The sequence below is a fragment of the Tilletiaria anomala genome, assembly GCF_000711695.1.
Source record: "Tilletiaria anomala UBC 951 chromosome Unknown K437scaffold_32, whole genome shotgun sequence".
NCBI lineage: Eukaryota > Fungi > Basidiomycota > Exobasidiomycetes > Georgefischeriales > Tilletiariaceae > Tilletiaria > Tilletiaria anomala.
In genome coordinates this window covers 103,545-122,909 of record NW_013546990.1, presented here as the reverse complement: position 1 = coordinate 122,909, position 19,365 = coordinate 103,545, and the positions used below count along the sequence as shown (strand labels likewise).

Below are 19,365 nucleotides of genomic sequence, written 5' to 3'. Positions count from 1 at the left end.
TGCATTCCTGCTGTTCAAGCTGTGACTGACCTGCTTATTTGATCGTTCAGCGCGCGCAGCCACGCAAAAAGAAAGAAATAAAGGTAAGCAGAAAAAGAAAGAACCGGAGCAGTCTCGCTCATGGCGGTGACCCATCGATGGGACCTGCCAAACGACTGACTGCACAACGGACGACACGGCGTGCGAGACACGGCCCTTCACATTAGATTGATTTACATCACTGCTCCGGCCCAATCCAGATCATCGCAAGATATCAATACAAGGCCCTGCGGCGCGACGCCGGCAGCAGCAAGAAGTGCTTAGATAGTGCGCAACGCTTCAAGTCACGAAGATGCCCCCAAAATATCCTTGAACGATGCTTTTGTACTTCGCCTTCTCCCACTTCCCAGCGATCATGTCATAGGGTTAACGCTCGCGGCCGCCTCCGCCGCCGACTTTACATCGCGAACCGGACATGGGCGGAAGCGTTGGAGCCTGCACGCATGCGCAGCTGCTCCTGCACGTCGGTGAACCACTGACGCTCGCCCATGGTACGCAGTTCGTCGACATCGACGATCATCATGTCGCTGCCGCCGCCGCCGCCGATGATGATCCAGCGGCCATTGTACGAGACGCAGTGCGTGCCGATCTCCGCGCAGCTCGTGCTGGGCAGGCGGTGCCAAATGCCATGCAGCGCGCCGTCAGCGTCGACAGGCGTGTTGGGCGACCAGACGCCAGCATACGTGATGAAGGCGGCCTTGTCGTCATCGAGGCCAAAGTAGGATGAGCCGACGCCGCTGCCGCCGCTCTCCTCGGATAGCGATGGGCTAGCATCGGCTATGCGCCGGACGATGTGGCGCGCCATTTCGACATCGTGCGCTGTGCGCACGGTAAGAAGGACGAGGCCGGGGAAGCTCCACGCGAGACAGAATTGCGTAAAGACCTCGTCGGCGGCGTCTTCGAGTGTCGACTCAAACTTGGTGAGCTTCGGCACGCCTGTCGCTGACGAGCAGAGGATCCACGACCAGCCGACACCCTGCGGGTCCTGTACTGGCCACAACATCGCGTCCTTGCACGGCGAACAGATGCTCTCGCCCGCATCGTACCAGTCGCGCTCGGCGTCGCTGGCGGCATCGGCATCAAACTCAGCGATACTGACGCACAGCTCGTCGACATGTCCCTGCCATGGGTCAAAGGCGCAGTAGATCGAGAAGTCAGCGTCGAAGTGCTTGAAAATGATAATCCCATGTCGGGTCGTGTGCACCACGCTCGAGCGCTGCTCGTTCAGCTCGGCCGGCAGCGGCACCTCGGCGCCCGTGTCGGTGCGGTAGAGTGCAACGAGCGTGTTGGACGATGGTCCACCGAGGATGAGCACGAGCCGACCATTTGCTTGCAAGACCGCCCTCCTTGCTCCTCCTGCCGCCGCCGCGGTTGCGCCGGCGCATTTGCCGAGGTACAACGGCAGCAAAAAGGCTTCGCCACTGACAAGCTGCCAGATGTGAAGCTGCTTGACGGCGCCGCGCAGCAGGGATTTCTCACTCGGCGGAGCGGCACTGGTGCCCATGCTCGCCTCGCCGACCAGTGCTGCGGCGGCGGAGGCTTTTTGGGGCTCATCGATGGCAGTGGTAATGGGCGTCTCGCATAGGACGGCGCGCTCGCCAACCTGGACAGTGGTGCCCTCGTTGAGGACGCAGTCGGGCGGCGGGAGCATCTGGCCGTTGCCGAGGAAGAAGGCCATTTCGAAGCGGTCCGCTTCGTCGCCTTTGAGGATGAAGAGGAACGTCTCGCTCTCCTCAAACTTGGCCATGCGCTGCCTCATCTCGGGCAGTTCCTTCAACACCATGAGCTTGCGGCGCACCAGGCGGCCTCCTCCAGGTGAGTTGATGACCAGCAAGGAGGGGCTGGCGTGGGACGCAGCGCTGAGGGCGTGCGCGTGCGCGCGCTTGCGCTCGCTTTGTGCAACCCCTGCGGATGCTGCTGGTGGCGGCGTAAATCGCGCCTCGCCAACCTCTTCGTCACTGACTTTGTGGGCAGCCCTGCAAACCTGGACGACGCGGAGCGAAGTCCAGTCGGCGACGACAATGTACTCTCCGCTAGGAGCGACGACGACGCTGGCAGAGTGGCCGTCAGGGTGCTGGATGGGCGGGTCAAACTGCTTGCGGAGTGTCTCGGGCCGCGCACCGGCGCGAAGGCTGCCGGGGACGTACAGAGCGCTGAGGAGGTCGTCGCGCGCAAGGACCCAGCAAGTGTGGTTCTCTGAGTGGGCGAGGGTACCGGTAAAGTCGTTGACGAGCAGCTCGAGCTCTGGGAGGATGTGTGCGAGGTCGATGCGGAGGAAGATGTTGTCGGCGAGGTCGTAGAGCTGGAGCTCGCTCGTGCGTAGGTTGAACGCCCACGCGACGTCTCCGGCAATGTACGGCATCTCGCCAAAGCCGGACAGGTCGAGCAGGCGGCCAGGGAAGAGCGGGCTTAGGTGCGGAGCGCGGGCAAAGCGCTGCGCCAGCGCGCGCAAGGAGACAGCATGCTGGATACGTTGGCGCAGCTGCTTGGTCGTGTGGCAAAATGCATGCGCGTCGTACACGCTGGCGCAGAACTCAAGGATGCGCTGCAGGGCGCGTGCAGGCAGCTGGTGCAGCAGGTGCGTGATGGCTGACATGACGCCGTGCGACGAGCTGCGGCTTTGCTTTTTCTTCGCAGTGGATGAGCAGACGTAGGAGGGATGTGAACAGAAGAGAGATAAATAACAGCTGTGCAGGCGGGAGATCTGACACGTCTTCACTGCTTCTTTGACTCGTGCCACCGTGAGGTTGTGCGTGTGACGTCTCTGCAAAGAATGCAGGCCGCGAGGCGTGTCAGTCTGGGCCAAGCGGGCTCGCCACTTACGCTGCTCACCCCACCGCGTCGTGCACCTTCCCTTTCCCTCTCCCTCTCCAAAATAGAAAGTCGATTCGCGTCAAGTCCAGTTTAGTCGAGTGTAGTTCAGTTCAGTCTGGCGTATGATTGTGATAAGAGGTCGGTGCAGACTCCCCTGGTTTGGCGTGCTGGGTGAAAGTAGCTACGAGCAGTGCGTGATACCTTGCGTGAGCGCCTGTGCAAGGCGTTGGGCGGGTGAGCGGGAGGAAGAGGTGCTGCACTCCCAGCACCCATCTCTTCTTAAAAGGCGTGGTGCGTGGTGCAAACTGAGGGAAGTAAAGAGTAGGGTGATGCTGTGGATGATACGTGTCGCTGGAAGCGAGCGTAATATGGTAACGACCGACATTGTAGGATGCGGAGCCTATTCGCGCCTTTCCTATCGTTGTTCTGCTGAGGAAAGCAGAACAGACGGGCCCAACTTCGGCCTACCAGTGGGAATAAGCATCGCCGGAACATGGGGAATTGGTCAGCAGTAGCGCTGCGGGCGAGAGGCTTTTGCTGAGCAAGCGTCAACGCAGATGGGAAAGGGTGCAACGCCAGCAGGAGGCCATGGCGGCGGCGCTGTGCAGGGTAAGATGCCAGTGTTCGTCTGCTTTGGCAGCCATGCATGTGACGGGATGGGATTGTCCCCTCTCTTTTCATGCATGTCGCCCCCCTCGACTTCGCCCGGCTGCAGCCGGCACTTCACCTTCCCACGCGCGCGTCCGCCAGCTTTGCCATCGCCAAAAGGACATTACTTTTTTAAGTGTAGTGCAACGCAGGCCCGCTGGCTGGCGTCGACCACTTTGTTACACGAAGCAACTTGACGTGGATACGCTGGATCCATCCGCCCCGCGCGTGAACGAGGCGAGCGCGCGAGCATGGCGTCCGCGTCGACGCGCTACATCCCATGCGCCCCATAGCCCACCCATCCCCCGCATGGGTGCCCTTGCCTTACGCGCAGCTTACCCTTGAGAAGAGCGAAAACGGGGGGGTCATAGGGAGCGCCAAGCTGATCAATCCATGAGAACGCAAGGCAACGCGCGAAACCGAGTCGAACAGAACAGACATCGTCAAAGAGAACACACCAGAGGCATGCACGGCAGCAGTGCACACGTAGGCCGCCGGGATATAGGAGCCCGTGCGTGCCACATGCAATCACACAACCACAAAATCGCCCCAGCCGAGCAGAAGACAATGCGCAGTCAGTTCCATAGTCTACACAAAGGTCATCCAGGTCAGGACGCTGGATGCTTTTGTGCCGCTGTTTCCTTGCACTGACTTGCTTGATTGCTTGCCGTGCAGCTCTTTGTAGGCTGGAATGAGGACTTGGGCATCACAGCGCCCCTCCCAGCAGGAAAGTAGGTAGGCAGGCAACAGTGGCAGGGTGGCGCGGGAGACTCGACACTACTCGGCCTTCTTGGCCGCTGCGCCACCGGCGATCTCGGCCTCGCGGATGGCTGCCTTGTCGGTCTGCGGGCCGGCGCTGCCCTGCATGCCGAATAGGCCTGGCGCCGCCTTGAACGGCCGCTTCAGCTCGCCCGTCGCTGGCTTTCCCCACACCCACAGCTGCGCCTGCTTGCTCTCCAGTGCGTTCTTCAGCGGCAGGATCGACTGGATCACCAGCCTGTCGGGAGGGCGGCGAAAGGGGGGGATGGTGAGGAGATGGGGAGGCGGAGAGAGGTGCGGCGTCAGCATCGCCAGCAGGGGGCAAAGGTCACAGAAGAGCAAATAAAGACGTACGGCTGGGTGTAGCCCATATACAGATGCATGAAGCCGACAAAGAGCATGCCCATAAAGACGCCGCGCATGGCCTTGTTAATGTCCGCCAAGTCGTAGTCTTTGTGCGTCGTCGTGACTAGCTCGCCAGGCTCTTGGCTCATCGGGCTCTTCGGCTCGACGTACTTGAGCACCGTCAGGTCGTTGGCACGCTTGACACGGATCGAGCAGTAGTAGAACACGCCGAGACACAGCAGCTGCGCGCTCACGTAGCCGAGCCGCGCGTACACCACAATCTCCGGATTGTCGTCGAATGGGATCTTCTTGGCCACCTGCATCGCGCCGAACATCAGCGCCATCTGCATGCATGCACGGGGCCTTTCATCAGCCATCACATACGTCGCCTCCACGAAAGCAGAAGCAAAACGCGCCCTGGGCAGGACTCGCGAGCGAGCGGTCCTGGAGCACAACTCACATTGGTGATGGCGGCACTCATTTTGGCGGCGATTCGTTCTCTGCGCTCTGTTCCCGCTCGGACCGACGATGCGTCTTCTTTCCCCTTTTTGTAATCGCGAGGGCAGCCCCAAGTGTCGTCCGTCAAGGTGACGTGGGCAGGATGGCTGGCTTGAGAGGGACACTCGATGGGGATGGGAAAATGGGTGGATACGTGTGCAGGTATCGGAAGACGTGGAAGGTTCAAGAAAGCTCGACGCTGCGCGCTCTCCCCTCATGCTCTCCCTCTCGTACACCGCTTTTTTCGCTTATCCTCTCTCTCGCTTCCGCCCCCCCACGCGCTGACACACAGCACGAGAGAGTGTGTCACTGACTAGCCCACGTAGCCAGTCGCGCAGATTCATTCTGCAACCTGCGCCTCACAATCATTCAGCCGACCAGAGACTGCCTACCTGTCCATTGTGGAGGGCGTATGACGAGAGCGGCAGAAAGAAGCTGCGTCTTCTTGAGCGCCTGGGATTCTTGTGGCTTGGTGGCTGCCCTTTTGGACAAAACATGGGCTGAACAGCACATTTTCTCGAGCTCCGTTGTGTCGTTTTCAAGTTCACATGCGATTCATGAAGGCATATTCCCAAGCGAAACCCAGACCGCAGACGTCTCGATGGATGGGCCTTCTTCATATCACCGGCAGGAAATAGTGGAAGGGCTCTTATGTATGCATACATGAAAGGTATGCGCCGCACAGCGGGGAAGCGCACAAGGCTACCCATGCGGATCATCTCTGCGCGCGTTCCTTTCGCACGAGTCGCGGGCGTGGCCCCAGCCCGCAAGGTGGGTCTACTAGCTCGTCTTTCACAAAGTCGCTGTGCGATTCGTGCCCGTTGCTGGGCTCAGCCATGTCTGGTGCTGGGCAAGCGAGACGGCAGGATACAAGGCGGCGGATGTTGACATGCAGGGCTGGTCAGGAGCCTATGAACTGTAGAACCACTGGGAAGCATTTATGTCCGACGGTTCATTGCTCCCTCCTGGGTCCGGTTGGATACACATGAGGCCGAGGCCGTGCGGCTTTGTGGATATCAAGAAGACGGCTCAGCTGATGCGATCACGCGGGCTGTACAGTGTGTGGATCAAACGGTCCGGAGCTTTCTTTGTGCAGTGCAATTCGTAGAGGCCCTTCTTGTTTGTGCAGCGTCTCCATCGCACGCTGCGGCAATCCACTCCACACGTCGCGCATGGCAATGCCCACACGTAACCGCTGTAAATGACAGATGGGTAAAGTAATGTATAGCACATACGTACACGATACAGAGCAGGTCACGGGCAGGCTGGGGGTTGGGTTGCCCTCAAGGGAAGCAACTCTGCAACGTACATATTCAGATGCCTGGCTGGTCTCCAGTCTCCACGCACGGGGGGATATCGTTCTTCTCGCGCTGATTACACATTGTCTCGACTGTGTGGCTCCACAGTGACTGGCCTGTGCCTCGCGGCGGCAGAGTGATTAGGGTTGGACTCTGTGCGGGCAGTGTGGGCTGTGTGGGGGCAATGGGCCCAGCCCACTGGCACACTGCCATCCTGGGAACACTGCGCGCATGGGCGCTAGCCAGTCCGCTCCCTAACCCAAACCGCACACGCGGCCAGCCCCTTTGGCCCTCTCCCCTTTGTATGTGAGGTAAGGTGTGGCAAACGAGAGAGACCGACCGACCAACCAACCAACCAACCTCCGCGCTCACACAAAGCCGATAGACAGACCAACATCCTTGTCAAAGCTTGCATGTGCAATCCACATATCTTCTTCTTGTCATTGTTGTTGGATGTATCAGCTTGATGCTCATCTCTGCAGATTCCTCGTACAAAAGAGAAAAAAAGGTCGGGCCAGCTCCAACTCCAGCACCAGCACCAGCAGCGAGCGACAGCCAGTGTCACGGCCAGGCCAGCCTTTGCGCTATTTGTATCCACCTCGGCATCCCTAGCCCGTAGCCTAGTGTACCCACTCTTACCAGCAGCTATATAAATCAGGGGCAAGTAGGCGAGGAAAGACGAGGGGAAGCGAAGCAAGGCAAAGCCAAGAGCACGTTGCCGTCCCCTTCACACATCTTTCTGCACCAAAGAAAGCGCACGCGGTAGCCTACAGTTTGACACGCAGCCATGTCCTGGAAGCTCGGCAAGAGTGAGTCGACCTCAACCCCGGCCTGCCTTACCCTCTCCTATAGTCATCGTCGTCGTCGTCTCCACCTCCCCCCATTGCCTGGAAACTGACAAAAAACAACCATGCGGACCTGATTTCTTCTCCCCCTCCCTTTGTTGGCAGAGCTCAAAGAAGGCGCGCTCGCAGGCCGCTCGCCGTCCATCGGAGGCGGCAGCAGCAGCGCCGTCCACCTCGACCGCTCTGCGACACCGACGCCCGGCAACCCGAACCCCAGCCAGCAGCAGTATGGCCTCGACGCCTCATCGCCAGCGGGCGCTAGCGCCAGGAGCAGCGGCAGCGGCGCGTCCAGCTCGAGCGGCGCCAGCAACCCGCTTGCATCTTCTACCGGCGCGCCGATCAACCGCAGCGGCTTGCTCACCATTGGCGTCGTCGAGGCGCGCGGCCTCAGCCTCAGCGCAGGTCAAACCGTTCCGCCGGCGATCCAGCGCGCGATCCAGCAGAATGGTGGGATGGGTGCGTGTCGGCTAACCAGCGCAGGAAAACGAGAGCGAGCTCTATCTACCAGACCTTGGCACCTGAGCTGATCCCATTCGTTCTTCCTTCCTGCAAATAGGACCGGCGTCGCTGACAGGCATGTTTGCCGCCTCGTCGCTCGAGTCCAAGTCTCCCTCACCCGCCAGTGCAAACGGCGCCTCATCAGCAGCAGCAGCAAAAACAAACAACCGACAGTCGATGCAGCGGCGCCAGCACTGGTGGCTACCGTACATTGTGCTCGAATTTGACAAGAATGAGGTGCTCATCGACGCCGTCAGCGGCGACCTTGCCAGCCCAGCGTGGATGTACAAGGCCAACTTCGATGTATCGCGCAACTCGGAGATCAGCCTGCAGATTTACTTGCGCTCCGGCGTCAGGGGCTCGGGCGGCGCCAGCGTTAGCGGGGGAGGAGGGGCAGCAGGCGCAGATCGGGCTGCGGTAGACGGCTCGGCGGCAGGCACGGGTGGGAAAGAGGGCAGCGCAGCGAATGGAGACGGCGGCGGCGCCAGCAGCAACAACAACAGCGGTGCAGCAGGCGCAGATGGGAGGGACACGCAGGGTGACGACGTCATGTCCGTTTCAGATCTCTACCTGGGCGGCGTCAAATTCGTACCGGACTTTGAGTCCGCAAGCGCCTCGCGCAGCGCCGGCGGTGCCGTCGTTGCCGATGAGTGGTTCGCCGTCAGCAGTGGTGGGACGGGGCAAGTGCGCATCCAGGTGTCGTACAAGAAGCTCGACGCGCAGGGCTCGAGCCTGAACATGGATGCGTTCGAGTTGCTCAAGGTCATCGGCAAGGGCAGCTTTGGGAAGGTGATGCAGGTACGCAAGAAGGATACGAGCCGCATCTACGCCCTCAAGACGATCCGCAAGGCACACATCGTCAGCCGGTCCGAGGTGACACACACGCTCGCCGAGCGCACCGTTCTTGCGCGCATCAACAATCCATTCATCGTCCCTCTCAAGTTCAGCTTCCAGTCGCCCGAGAAGCTGTACCTGGTCCTCGCGTTCGTTAACGGCGGTGAGCTCTTCCACCACCTCCAACGCGAAGGCCGCTTCAACGAGGAGCGTAGCAGGTTCTACGCTGCCGAGCTCCTATGTGCGCTCGAGCACCTCCACAGCTTCAACGTCATTTATCGCGACCTCAAGCCTGAGAACATTCTCCTCGACTACACTGGCCACATCGCCCTCTGCGACTTTGGCCTCTGCAAGCTCAACATGGGCGCTGACGAAACGACGAACAGTGAGTGTGCCTGCATGCATGCGGGCACGCGTGTTCGGCCTGGGCTGACCCTCTCCCCTCTCTTCGTTCCCTCTCTGCGACGCGACGCCAGCCTTCTGCGGCACGCCCGAGTACCTCGCACCGGAGCTGCTGCTGGGCCAGGGCTATACGAAGGCGGTCGACTGGTGGACGCTCGGTGTCCTGCTGTACGAGATGCTGACGGGCCTCCCGCCGTTCTACTCGGAGGACGTCAATGAGATGTACCGTAAGATCCTGCAGGACCCGCTGCGCTTCGGCGACGAGGTCCGCCCGGACGCACGCAGCCTGCTTACCCTCCTGCTCAACCGCGACCCCGCGCAGCGCCTCGGCAGTGGACAGAGTGGCGCAGAGGTCATCAAGGCGCACCCCTTCTTCAGCAAGCACATTGACTGGAAGATGCTCCTCGCTAAAAAGGTCCGCCCGCCATTCAAGCCGAGCGTGGTGAGTGTCGCGGCTGGCTTCCTCAGCGATGCTTGTATGCGCTACACTAAAAGGAAAGGCAATGTGGTGCATCCCTGCCATGCGTTGTAACGCAGTGCGAGCCGAAGCGAGTCCATGCGTGCGCTGAACTTGCGACTTTCGCCCCCCCCCTTCTCCTTTAACCAGGCATCGGCAATCGACACGTCCAACTTCGACCCGGAATTCACCAGCGAAGTACCCACGGATTCGGTTGTCGACGACAGCCACATGCTCAGTGCAACCGTGCAGGAGCAGTTCGTCGGCTTCTCCTACAACGGCCCCAACGAGCTGCACCAGGCCGAGAGTCTGCGAGATTGATGATTGACAATCGATCTTCGATCATATGCGTCGGCGTCGCCCCAGTCATCCTTCGTCCTCGGCTTCCGCTTGCCATTATAATGCCCCAATGGACCGCGCGCATGCTCAGACGCCCGGGCGCGGCCTGGCTTCATCCCTCACACCCCACTGTAATTGCAACCTCTTTATGGCTTTCGTATTCACGCCTGCACGGCCCTCTGTGCGGTGCGTGCTGGCAACCCAGCCGGGCGAGTGGATCCCAGAGATCCCGTCGAAATGCAAAATGCATTCCCATACAAGGTATGGACGCGGAGCGTATGATACAAAAATAGCGAGATGGAGCATGTACCATGCTGGTAGTATGTGACATGCATGGTATTAGCGTGTCTGCGCGTCAGCACGTTGTATGTGTGTAGCCTGGGCTTGTAGAGCAGCAAGGCAATATATAGGGACTTGCGATGCGTGGGGGTTAGGTGGAGAGACTATGCGCCTTTGCAATCACGGAATCCAACCGTCTGAGGAGGCGGCGGCAACATGCCGGCGAGGCCTCATGCGGAGCGCGATCGACCGCGCTTGCTCGCCTCGGAAAAGGTGGCGGAGAACAGCGCGTGTGATTGCGACCAAAGATGGCCCCACTCGTCAATCGTAAACGTGATGCTGCTCAACGTGAGAGGCAGCCCCGGACTGGGTTCAAGTCCACGGCCAGCGCTCGTCGGCTTCGACGACTCGCTCAGAGAGCGCGAAGTCCACGGTTGCCCATCCCATGAGAAGCCCCCGGTATCGGCGCCGTTGCAGATATCGATGCAGAGGCAGACGTAGGCGCATCCGGCGCCATGTAGGATGTGCGCGCTCCAGCACATGCGCTGAAGTGCTGGATGTTATCCGTGCGCGACGGTTAATGGTCATGACCTCGAGCCCGATCTGCTTTTTCCACTCTTTGGCCGACCGCAGAAGTCAGTCTCGCCCACCGTGCTGCCCTGCGCAGGAGTAGAAACGGAGAGCGTACGTGACCGCTGTTGTGCCTCCTTGTTCGCATCTACACGATCGCGCTGAACACAATGGTATGTCATAGACGAGTCAAGCCAGAGACGCTTGCGAGTACGCACTGGCGGTGTGTGCTTGCACCCATCGGATCTTTGGAACGCTCGCCGGGTTCTACTATGCTTTCGTGCGGTTTTCCGCCATTGTCAAAATGACGGGGCCCAGGCAGAGCCACAGCGTGGATAGTTGGCGAGCGGGTTCTTGAGAAAGACAAAGACGAGTGTGATTCGTCCGCGCCCTTGCCTGAGGATGGAGAACGCGCTCTTGATGGCTGGGTGACAGATGGCGACTTGGAGTCTGCTGTGGCAGACTCTGGGAGTGCACGTTTCGAGTTCAACGGCGGACCGTCGGATTGTTTGAGGGGCGGTACTTGAAGCCCGATGAAAATGACTTCCTCCCCTGGCTCCGATTTCTCGTTCCTGTCACTGTGCACCGTAAGCCACCGCAACCACTTGCCTTATAGAGTCTCAGAGCACCTGACAGTCATGGTGTTCATGCCGACGAGCGGCGCAGATTTCAAAGCTCCTGCTTATTTCCTATCGGTTGCGAGCAGCCCTCCAACGAACGCAACGATGAAGCTCGCGGAGGCGCTCACCATGTGCGCGAGAGATGCAAGGTCTGATGGAAGCGAGAAGAGTGACACAGAAGATGTAAGCCGGCAGGACAAAGACATGACCGGAATATGCTGCAAATTTCCAGTGGCCCTGGCCAGTGGCAAACGTCCACTCGCAATACATTTACTCGACATCGAGAGGAATGGAGTATACCACCGCGTGTACCGTTGAGAGGGAGACGGTGGAGAAAATGGCTGCCAGGATCCACAAAAGGAGTGAAAGGCATGCAAGTAGTACGACGTTTGCAGGACGGCACCGACGGCCGAGTCGGTTCGTCATGCTGGTGTATGAGGTGCAGACAGCGAAAAGGGCTGCCAAAAAGAATAGTATATCAGTTCGCCAGTTTCTTTAAGATCAAGATATGCACGCTCAGCCAAAGCGCTGGCGACGACCCAGAAAGTCAGCGAGACGTTGACGCGTGCTTAATGGCTGTTTGAAAGGGAGAGAGCCAGGTCCCAAAGGGGTAGCCGAGCCCCAGTGCCGCAGAGGGTACATTGGCGATATATTTGCGCGCGACGCAAGCCAGACATTGCTTTGTGGCTAAGCGACGTTTCACTGGTCTCTTCGCTTTCTGGCTGGAAGTGGTAGAGCTTCTCGCCCGACGCGGGAGCATTCGGGACGTTGGCTGCCTATTCCACTGCAGTCGACTCCTCGTCGCCTTCGAGACCCAGGAGCCCTCACTGCCACCTGTCCGGTCGCATTCTCTGTGTATACTTGTCTTCAGTTCCATTTTCGCACACGCTGCAGCGCGTGAAGCGGCGCCGAGCCAAGGCTGCCCCCAGGGCGGCCATATCGGCCTTGAACCTGGTCTCGGGGCAGTGGATAGTAGATGGGCGAGGACAATGGCAACCTGGAGGCTGAGATTGTTTGTCGTTAGTTGCGAGCTACTTCAAATTCAAGACTTGAGACAAATACATGGCTACCGTGGGATGCCTGGTCGGCCAGGATTGCCACACTCGCCCGGTGAAGTTTCCATGCATGCAAGACACGCAAACTCTTTCGTCGCTACTGCACCACGTTTGCGAGGTACAACTTTTTATAAGGCACAGCAAGCCATACCACTTTGAACGTGGTCTGAGAGTCGACCAAAGCGAATCCCAGTGGGCGAATGTCCAGCGCTTGGGGAGACTTGATTCCTGTGAACGCATGGCGTAAGGCAGAGTGATCGAAACACTGAGACAGCACCTTGTCACGGTCCTACAGGACCATCAGAGCACGGCTCGCGTGCTCGTCCACATCTGGCACTCGCACATCCGCGTACAGAAAATTGAAAGTTGAAATGCACGCAACGAGCACAGCTTGAGATGAATGGTCGAGGTCAAAGAGCTAGACAAGAGTGGTCTTTCATCCGCAGGATGCAATAATCTTAACAGGATCCGCACAGTGTCACAAGAGTGTCTGTCACCCTCAATTATAGCGTCCCCGATCGTCTACGAGTCTGGGCTCACGGCGCAATCAAACACTTGAGCTGTAGTCTGCGGTGCCTGCCCAGCTAAAGTACACTGAAGGGGCAACCATTCATTTTGATTCATACGCCCGTTGGCCCTGGCTGGGAGAATGTTTGGATTGATTTGATGGATTGCACCGCCACATCTCTTTCCAACGCAGCCCATAAACTATCTCATTCCAGGCCGCCTAGTCAAGTATAGATGCCCAGATCTCGAAGCCTCGAGACCGGCTTTGACCGTGTTTCATCTGCATGTGTCACTTTGCTCAAACTCAGCACAACACATGGTATCTCCAAATACCCTGGTCGATGGACCAGCTCATACTCTGAACACAACGAGATGACCGCAAACGAAGTCCTAGCTTGATTCCTCTCGGTCGCACACTTCATGGCAAAAGCTGCTCCAAGCCGCTCCCGAAAACGCGAATCGAGTGAAACGAAGAGAAGGGAGAAACTCGAGGAACTCCACATGCTCGCCAATCCATGGAAAACCCCAGCGAATGCAACAGGCAAAATGCCAAGGCACCCGACGCATGGAATTTGGAGGGACTGTCAAACTCTGTGTTAGTTTGTCGTGTGTTAGCCATTATCTCAAAATGCGTAGTGTACAGTGCATACAAGCGTACTCGAGCTCATTGAGCCTGCTGCTGAAGGTGATGCTGGTAAAGAGGCTGCGGCCTTGGGCGAAGCACGCAAGGGAGGATACAGGACGTGGACGATAATGAGGTGTCATCACACTCCATTCGCCTCGACACCATTCGCAGAAGCTGTACTCGCCCTGCGCGCAGCGAGCGCCTGGCTCTCCCTCTCCGCCCTAGCGGACGCATGCGCCCTCTTAGCGTCTTCACGACGCGCTTTGCGTTCGGGGGCATAGGAAACGAACTGCGCAAGGACGATAAAGTCGAGCAATATCGTGCCAAGCGAGCCGACGAGCCAGGATAGATTCTCGAGCAGGTAGTCCGGGTCAGTCGACGTGATCATGATGCTCTACGAACGGGCAGTGCTTTTGATCAGCGTCCATAATCTCGCCTAATCAGAGGGGAGCCGAGCTCACCGCAACGTATGTCAAATTGCCCATGACGGCAAAAAGGAACAGAGCCAGACTCAGGCCTTCGCACTTGGTGTGCATGTTCTTTGCGATCTGTGGCAGGCGAGAGGACACTGTATGCGTTCCGAGTCAAGGGTGCTTTCGGTAAGACACGGTACCGGGAAACCGAGCTGCATGCGAAAATGGCTCACAATAAAGAAAGGCACTTGCCCAGCCAAAGACCTGTGCATCCCATTTCCACTCCTTAGCCGGCCGCCCATCTTTCCCGCCGTCGTCTCCGGAACTGGGCTTTTTGTCGCCGGCGCTTGTAAAGTACCAGGCAAGCACGCCGGATATGATGACGAGGGCGAGGGCGAGTGCGTAGCGCAAAGCCTCTCCTTGCCACGTCGATGGCGCCGCACCTTCCTCCTGCATTGCCTCCTCATGCGTTGCTGCCGCACATGAGATCGCGCTGCTACCCGGGTGCTGATGCTCTTCGTGGTCACCGTTCGCGGCCGTGGGCAGGAGGAGCGTGCGCTCGTCTAACGACGCGGCATGCTGGGAGTCCTTGATGATGCGCTTTCCGTCTCGGAAGTAGCGCCTGTAGTAGATAAACTGTCCGATGAGGGCAATATCGCAGAGGCAGTAGTAGGCAGCCAGAATGATCTGCGCAAAGGATGGTCGAATGGATCCGATGAGCTTCAATGTAAGAGTAGTAGTACCTTTCGCGCGTTGTTCTTACCATGGTCCAGAGAAGGCCCTGTCGATACGCGCCAATGCCATTCAAGGCATCTCCAGCCAGCCAGATGCAGACGAACTCGATGCTAAGCCCATCGGCCGATTTGAGGACGTAGTTCTCGTGCAACTGGCTGAAGGAGGGAATAAGCTGTGTCAGAGAAGTGTAGACAGGCTTCGCATCAGCAACAAGGAGGGGGATTGAATATGCACGGAGAGTAAACAATAACCCATGATGCTGGCGTAGAAGTTCATGTAATGGAAAACGAGGTGAATTGAAATTGTCAGCACAACTGACTTTCGCAAACGCACCTCTCATCATCATTGCTGGCACTCACCGATCGAGACCCAGCCGAAAATGCTACTCCACTGCTTCCGGGGGTCTATCGAGTGGTCAGATGAATTATTCTTCCTGAACAATGCTTGCATTTCCGGTCCTTCTACGATCTGCTGCCGTCCTGCCAAGTCTTCATGTATTGATGTGGACGTTGGCGCTGTCGACGCAAGGGTCGCTGCGACCAGCGCGACTGCCGCTGCTGTTGCTGCAGCTCGCAAGATCCTCCGCCGGGCGGTGGGCGCCATTTGACACCGGCGGTAAGGCGATGAGACCATGTTGGAAGCGTGGGGGATTCTATACCTGCTTCTTCTGGGGTTCAGGCGGATCGTTCTGAGCGACGTTGAAGCTGGTGCGAGAGATCTAATAGTCGTGTAACGAAGTGATGAAGTGGTCCTCAAGGAATTGATGGTGTCCGCGAAAGATTTTTTTTCGAGTGAATGCATGCGGTCATCATCGAGGACATGGCGCTAAAATCATCCCTGGCAGCAGATCAGTCTTGTGCAGTCCAAGTTATTTTGAGGGCAAGTCCTTTTTGCTTGCTTCAGGCGGCTGGGCGTGGCCCTAGTAAAGAAAAAGAACGGAAAAAGTTGCGTGTCCGTCGAAAGTGGGGCCGGTGGTAAAATCCCCTCAATCGCTGATATTTAGAGGAAGCCAACAGCCAAAATGAGAGAAATAGGAAGCACGATCACCAATTCACTTGTGACTTTTGCCGGGGATCTGCGGTAAAAGCGCATTCTCCTCAACAGTTAACCACACTTCCTGTGGCTCGACTCTTCATTGTCAGTCTGGGGTCAGAGCGAAAGTTGTTGACCTCACCCAGCGTCATGATGCAATTGGCATACACGAAACACAGTAACGAACACATGCAGAGCATATCAATTTCCTCCATCCGATTACAAAGAGGGACACAGTGCGACGATTAAAGCGTCTCTTGAGAACCTGGGCTCGTCTTGTCTTACGTCGTATTACCAGTGCATCGCAATCCTCCTTACCCCACTAGGAGCCATTGCGTGCTGTCTCCTCGAGCAGTTGAGCGAGCTGTAGCGCACAAGTGCAAGTCAAGTCGATTCAAATGTCAGTAAAGTTGCATTGGACGGACAGAGTGCCACAAGCCCAAAGCTGCAGGCTCCGCACTCACTTTCAGCGCGCCGCTCCGGAAGCTCTCGATGCCGTTCTGGACATCCGGGTTGCTCATGAAACGCTGGTAGTACTCCTTCGCTGTCGCTTCCAGCTCAGTAAAGTCGCCATTAACGAGCCCTCCGCCATTGCGACTTCCGCCGTAGCCGCGCCCGCTCCAGCCGTCATCGTCACCCAGGCCGTCCTCCTCCTCTTCGCGCCCAAAGTACTGATTCGACGAGATCGATGTCGCGTTACTGAAGCCGGCCAGGCGCTGCTGTGCCTCGGAAGAAACATTGGGGTCGTAGCCGCCGCGCTCAAAGTACATATCGGAGGAGATGGCTAGCGTAAGAGAAGGGAAAGGTATGCAGCGTGTTTTCGTCAGCCATGGCAGCGTGGGCATCGAGGAAGGAAACATTTCAATCACTCACCTTTCTGACCGCCGAACTTGCTGCGTGCATAGTTGGGGGTGTCTGCCTCAGCCTGCTGCCTCGTGGAATGCTTGTCCGATTCGTTCTGCAGCCGGAGGCGCTCGGCCTTCAAGCCGAGCTTGCCAAAGCCCATCCCGAGTCGCTCGATCTCCTCCGCCGACACCTTCTTCCCACTCGACGCGGGAGACGTAGGCGTCGCCGGCATAGCAGCTGCAGATGTTAACGACGATAACGAAGCAGCGAAAGAAGGGTTGACGGGCGAGCCGGTGCTGGCGATGGCCGCCTGCACAGCCTTGCGCGCCATCTCCTCCACTGTGGCTTCTGCCACCGCCTCACTCCCATTCCCAGCTCTAGCATTCGCCGACGCGGTAGCCGCGGCACTCGCAGCGATCGCCTCGGCCTCCTCCTGGCGCTTGCGCGCTTCCGCCTCCTCGGCGCGTTTCTGCGCTTCTTCAAAGTTGAAGCTGGCACCGACAGCCTTCTTCACACCCCCGAGCTTGCCCTTGCTGCTCCCTGCGCCAAGACCGCCAGCGGAGGATCCTGCGCCGGTCGCACCAGTTCGGATGGCTCCGAGCCCAGTTCGACGCGTGCCGGCGCCACCTGTGGCGGTAGTACTATTGGAGGAGGAGGAGGATGACACTGCTGCAGGCCGTACTGCTGGGACTGGCTTGGGCTTAGGAGCTGCTGCCGTTGTCGTTACTGGTGTTGCCAGTGGGCGAGAGGCAGCGCCGATCCCAGGTAGACCAGCCGGCCGAGCGGCTGCTGCTGCTGTCACTGCAGCTTTCTTCTTGGGGGCATCATCCCAGTCATCGAAGAAGTCATCTTCGCCATCCCCTGCATTGGCCTTTCCAGCTGATGCTGCGCCATTCGCGCCAGATGCGGCCGATGTCATACCTGGGAAGATGACCGGGCTGCCGAGCGGCTGCCCCTTAGCATCCGCCAACGCGAGCTTGTTCAGCTCCTCCTTATACATCCTCGCAGTGTTGCTGGTATACTTGACCTTGCCCTCCGTGCCCGGCATCAGCAGCCCCTGCCCGCCATGTTTGCTGAAAAACTCGGCCGCAGCGCCGTTCCCACCGACCTTCATGAAGCGCAGCTGAGCCCAGGTCCAGCTGTCCAGGTTGGTGGAGCGAACAAAAGTGATATGCACGCCGAGGTTGCGGTGCACGGAAGAGCAGTCAAGGCATATGTAGATGGCATATGTGGCGGAGGCCCATGTCGGGTTCTTCGCCCCGCAGTCAAAGCAGACCTGGTCACAGCGTAGACAGAAGGGAGCCCGACATGAGTGGACAAAGGTGAGCAAACATCGGTTGAGCGTTGACCAAGGGTAAGCGCCATTAGCCTAAACAGACATTATGGGCAGCGTGATCGACCAGGCAGCAATATTGTCATGGTGCCCCCAACCCGTCCTCATCCACCCTGTGACTTCCTACCCGCTGCCTTCCTTTCCGTCCACCCCTCAGGAGATAGGGGGTTCACAGCCTAAGCACGTCTGCGGCGCGATCCGGCGGCGGGGAGATGAATCAAGCAAAGGCTCACCTTGTTCTGCTTTGCCTGATTTTTGAGATGCTTGAAGATTTCGGCCGTCTCTTCCCGCGAGGAGGGACCGGACGGCATTTTGTTGGCGCTGGGACAGCGGATCTCCCGGCTGATATCTTTTTGACGGGGGAGGGCTTTTGCCTTTCTTGATCGATTGGGGCCTCGAAGTTTGCTTCAAAAGCACTCAGGATGGTGTGTTTGGCTGTGTTTGAGATCCGCGACTGAAGGTGAGGCAAGGAAGCCTGAACAATAGTCCTATGAAATGCTAGGAGCAGCTCCATGGACTATTCGTTACCGAGAGTGGCAAGAGCGGCATGTCGGCGTGGCGCCGCAAAATGCTTCCCTGGAAGCAGCCGCATGCGTTGCACCACGCCAGTCATATTCCGTGTAAATCCGGTCAGTCGCCGCTAGCATCACTCACTCCAGTTCACCACTCCAGCAACCAGACGTCAAGTAAAAGGCTTCTCGACACGCGATGCACCAAGGAGAACTCACTTCATCTTGGTCCTTAATGGGAGCTGCAGGTATTGCTGTACATCCATAGGAGGCAACGAACTGCAAGCTAGACGTCAGACACACGAGGCGAATCGCGTGTCAACAGTCCTTCTCTCACCGACAGCATAGGCGTCGAGGGAGGATTCGCTCGTGGAGACTCGACACTGATTACTTCTCACATCTCGGTGTGTTTCCATCACATCTGACGCTACAGATTGGCCAATCGACTCTTGTGTTCTGACGCGTTTATCCATCTGTCTGCTGTGACGGTGCTCGACATAGACAGCCTTCTGTCTGTCGTGTCTTAAGTGGGCGCGCCTGGCTCCCTTCTCAGGCGACTCGTACAGGAGGCTCGGCCGCGCCTCTCTTGTGCCCTGCACGATAGCACTTGCATAAGGGCAGGGTGATGAATCGAGGCGACTTTCCACGACTGGGACCGCTCTTATCGAACTCATCCACGAGCGCGACTACGACACAGCAGCAACCTTCGCTCGCAGCCATTCTCAACGCACACGCCCCAGCGCAACCGCAGTCATACTCTCAACAGCAACACGACTCATTTTACCAGCAAGCAGCAGGAATGTTTGGCTCACTAGGCCGAACCGCCGCCTCTGTCCTTGGTGGAGGGGGCGGGGGCGGATCGAGCAGCACCAGCGGAGGTGGTCAGGCTAGCTTTGGTGCTGATGACTTCCCCGCGCTCGGTGCGCTCGGCAGCGTCACCAATGCCAGCAGCAGTGCAGGAGTCAATGCCACCACCGGCCTCAACTCTTCGAACAATGCAGTAGGTGGGGGGGCAGGCCCCGGGTTGCCGCCAGGAGCAGGCATTGGCATGCTGGGCAGCAGTGG

At 58.3% G+C, this 19,365-nt stretch overlaps 6 protein-coding genes across 6 annotated transcripts; 1 reads left to right on the top strand and 5 right to left on the bottom strand.

Moving 5' to 3' along the window:
- Positions 1 to 369: 369 nt before the first annotated feature.
- On the bottom strand, positions 370 to 2,879 carry K437DRAFT_103097 (uncharacterized protein). The gene is made up of 2 exons (XM_013388282.1): positions 2,759 to 2,879; positions 370 to 2,668 (listed from the first exon to the last, which is right to left on the bottom strand). Exon 2 carries the CDS (start codon positions 2,633 to 2,635, stop codon positions 437 to 439), a length of 2,199 nt encoding a protein of 732 aa, XP_013243736.1. The 5' UTR covers positions 2,636 to 2,668; positions 2,759 to 2,879; the 3' UTR covers positions 370 to 436.
- Positions 2,880 to 4,232: 1,353 nt separating this feature from the next.
- K437DRAFT_103046 (putative PHO88-involved in phosphate transport) lies at positions 4,233 to 5,277 on the bottom strand. Its single transcript, XM_013388281.1, has 3 exons — positions 5,066 to 5,277; positions 4,615 to 4,949; positions 4,233 to 4,498 (listed from the first exon to the last, which is right to left on the bottom strand). Exons 1-3 carry the CDS (start codon positions 5,084 to 5,086, stop codon positions 4,279 to 4,281), a joined length of 576 nt encoding a protein of 191 aa, XP_013243735.1. The 5' UTR covers positions 5,087 to 5,277; the 3' UTR covers positions 4,233 to 4,278.
- Positions 5,278 to 7,188: 1,911 nt separating this feature from the next.
- K437DRAFT_278225 (Pkinase-domain-containing protein) lies at positions 7,189 to 9,758 on the top strand (the record flags this gene model as incomplete). The annotated part of the gene is made up of 6 exons (XM_013388280.1): positions 7,189 to 7,210; positions 7,352 to 7,706; positions 7,870 to 8,095; positions 8,282 to 8,963; positions 9,055 to 9,422; positions 9,588 to 9,758. The coding sequence occupies 6 exons, from the start codon at positions 7,189 to 7,191 to the stop codon at positions 9,756 to 9,758; spliced, it is 1,824 nt and encodes a 607-aa protein (XP_013243734.1).
- Positions 9,759 to 10,685: 927 nt separating this feature from the next.
- Positions 10,686 to 12,730, bottom strand: K437DRAFT_102910 (uncharacterized protein). Its single transcript, XM_013388279.1, has 6 exons — positions 12,316 to 12,730; positions 12,107 to 12,249; positions 11,509 to 11,703; positions 11,374 to 11,396; positions 10,844 to 11,090; positions 10,686 to 10,786 (listed from the first exon to the last, which is right to left on the bottom strand). The coding sequence occupies exons 1-6, from the start codon at positions 12,538 to 12,540 to the stop codon at positions 10,774 to 10,776; spliced, it is 846 nt and encodes a 281-aa protein (XP_013243733.1). The 5' UTR covers positions 12,541 to 12,730; the 3' UTR covers positions 10,686 to 10,773.
- A 678-nt stretch (positions 12,731 to 13,408) lies between these two features.
- Positions 13,409 to 15,053, bottom strand: K437DRAFT_256017 (uncharacterized protein). Its single transcript, XM_013388278.1, has 6 exons — positions 14,940 to 15,053; positions 14,815 to 14,839; positions 14,609 to 14,735; positions 14,079 to 14,532; positions 13,894 to 14,000; positions 13,409 to 13,826 (listed from the first exon to the last, which is right to left on the bottom strand). Exons 1-6 carry the CDS (start codon positions 15,028 to 15,030, stop codon positions 13,572 to 13,574), a joined length of 1,059 nt encoding a protein of 352 aa, XP_013243732.1. The 5' UTR covers positions 15,031 to 15,053; the 3' UTR covers positions 13,409 to 13,571.
- Positions 15,054 to 15,796: 743 nt separating this feature from the next.
- On the bottom strand, positions 15,797 to 18,304 carry K437DRAFT_256015 (ArfGap-domain-containing protein). The gene is made up of 4 exons (XM_013388277.1): positions 18,025 to 18,304; positions 16,486 to 17,734; positions 16,077 to 16,396; positions 15,797 to 15,976 (listed from the first exon to the last, which is right to left on the bottom strand). The coding sequence occupies exons 1-4, from the start codon at positions 18,100 to 18,102 to the stop codon at positions 15,935 to 15,937; spliced, it is 1,689 nt and encodes a 562-aa protein (XP_013243731.1). The 5' UTR covers positions 18,103 to 18,304; the 3' UTR covers positions 15,797 to 15,934.
- Between the last annotated feature and the right edge of the window lie 1,061 nt (positions 18,305 to 19,365).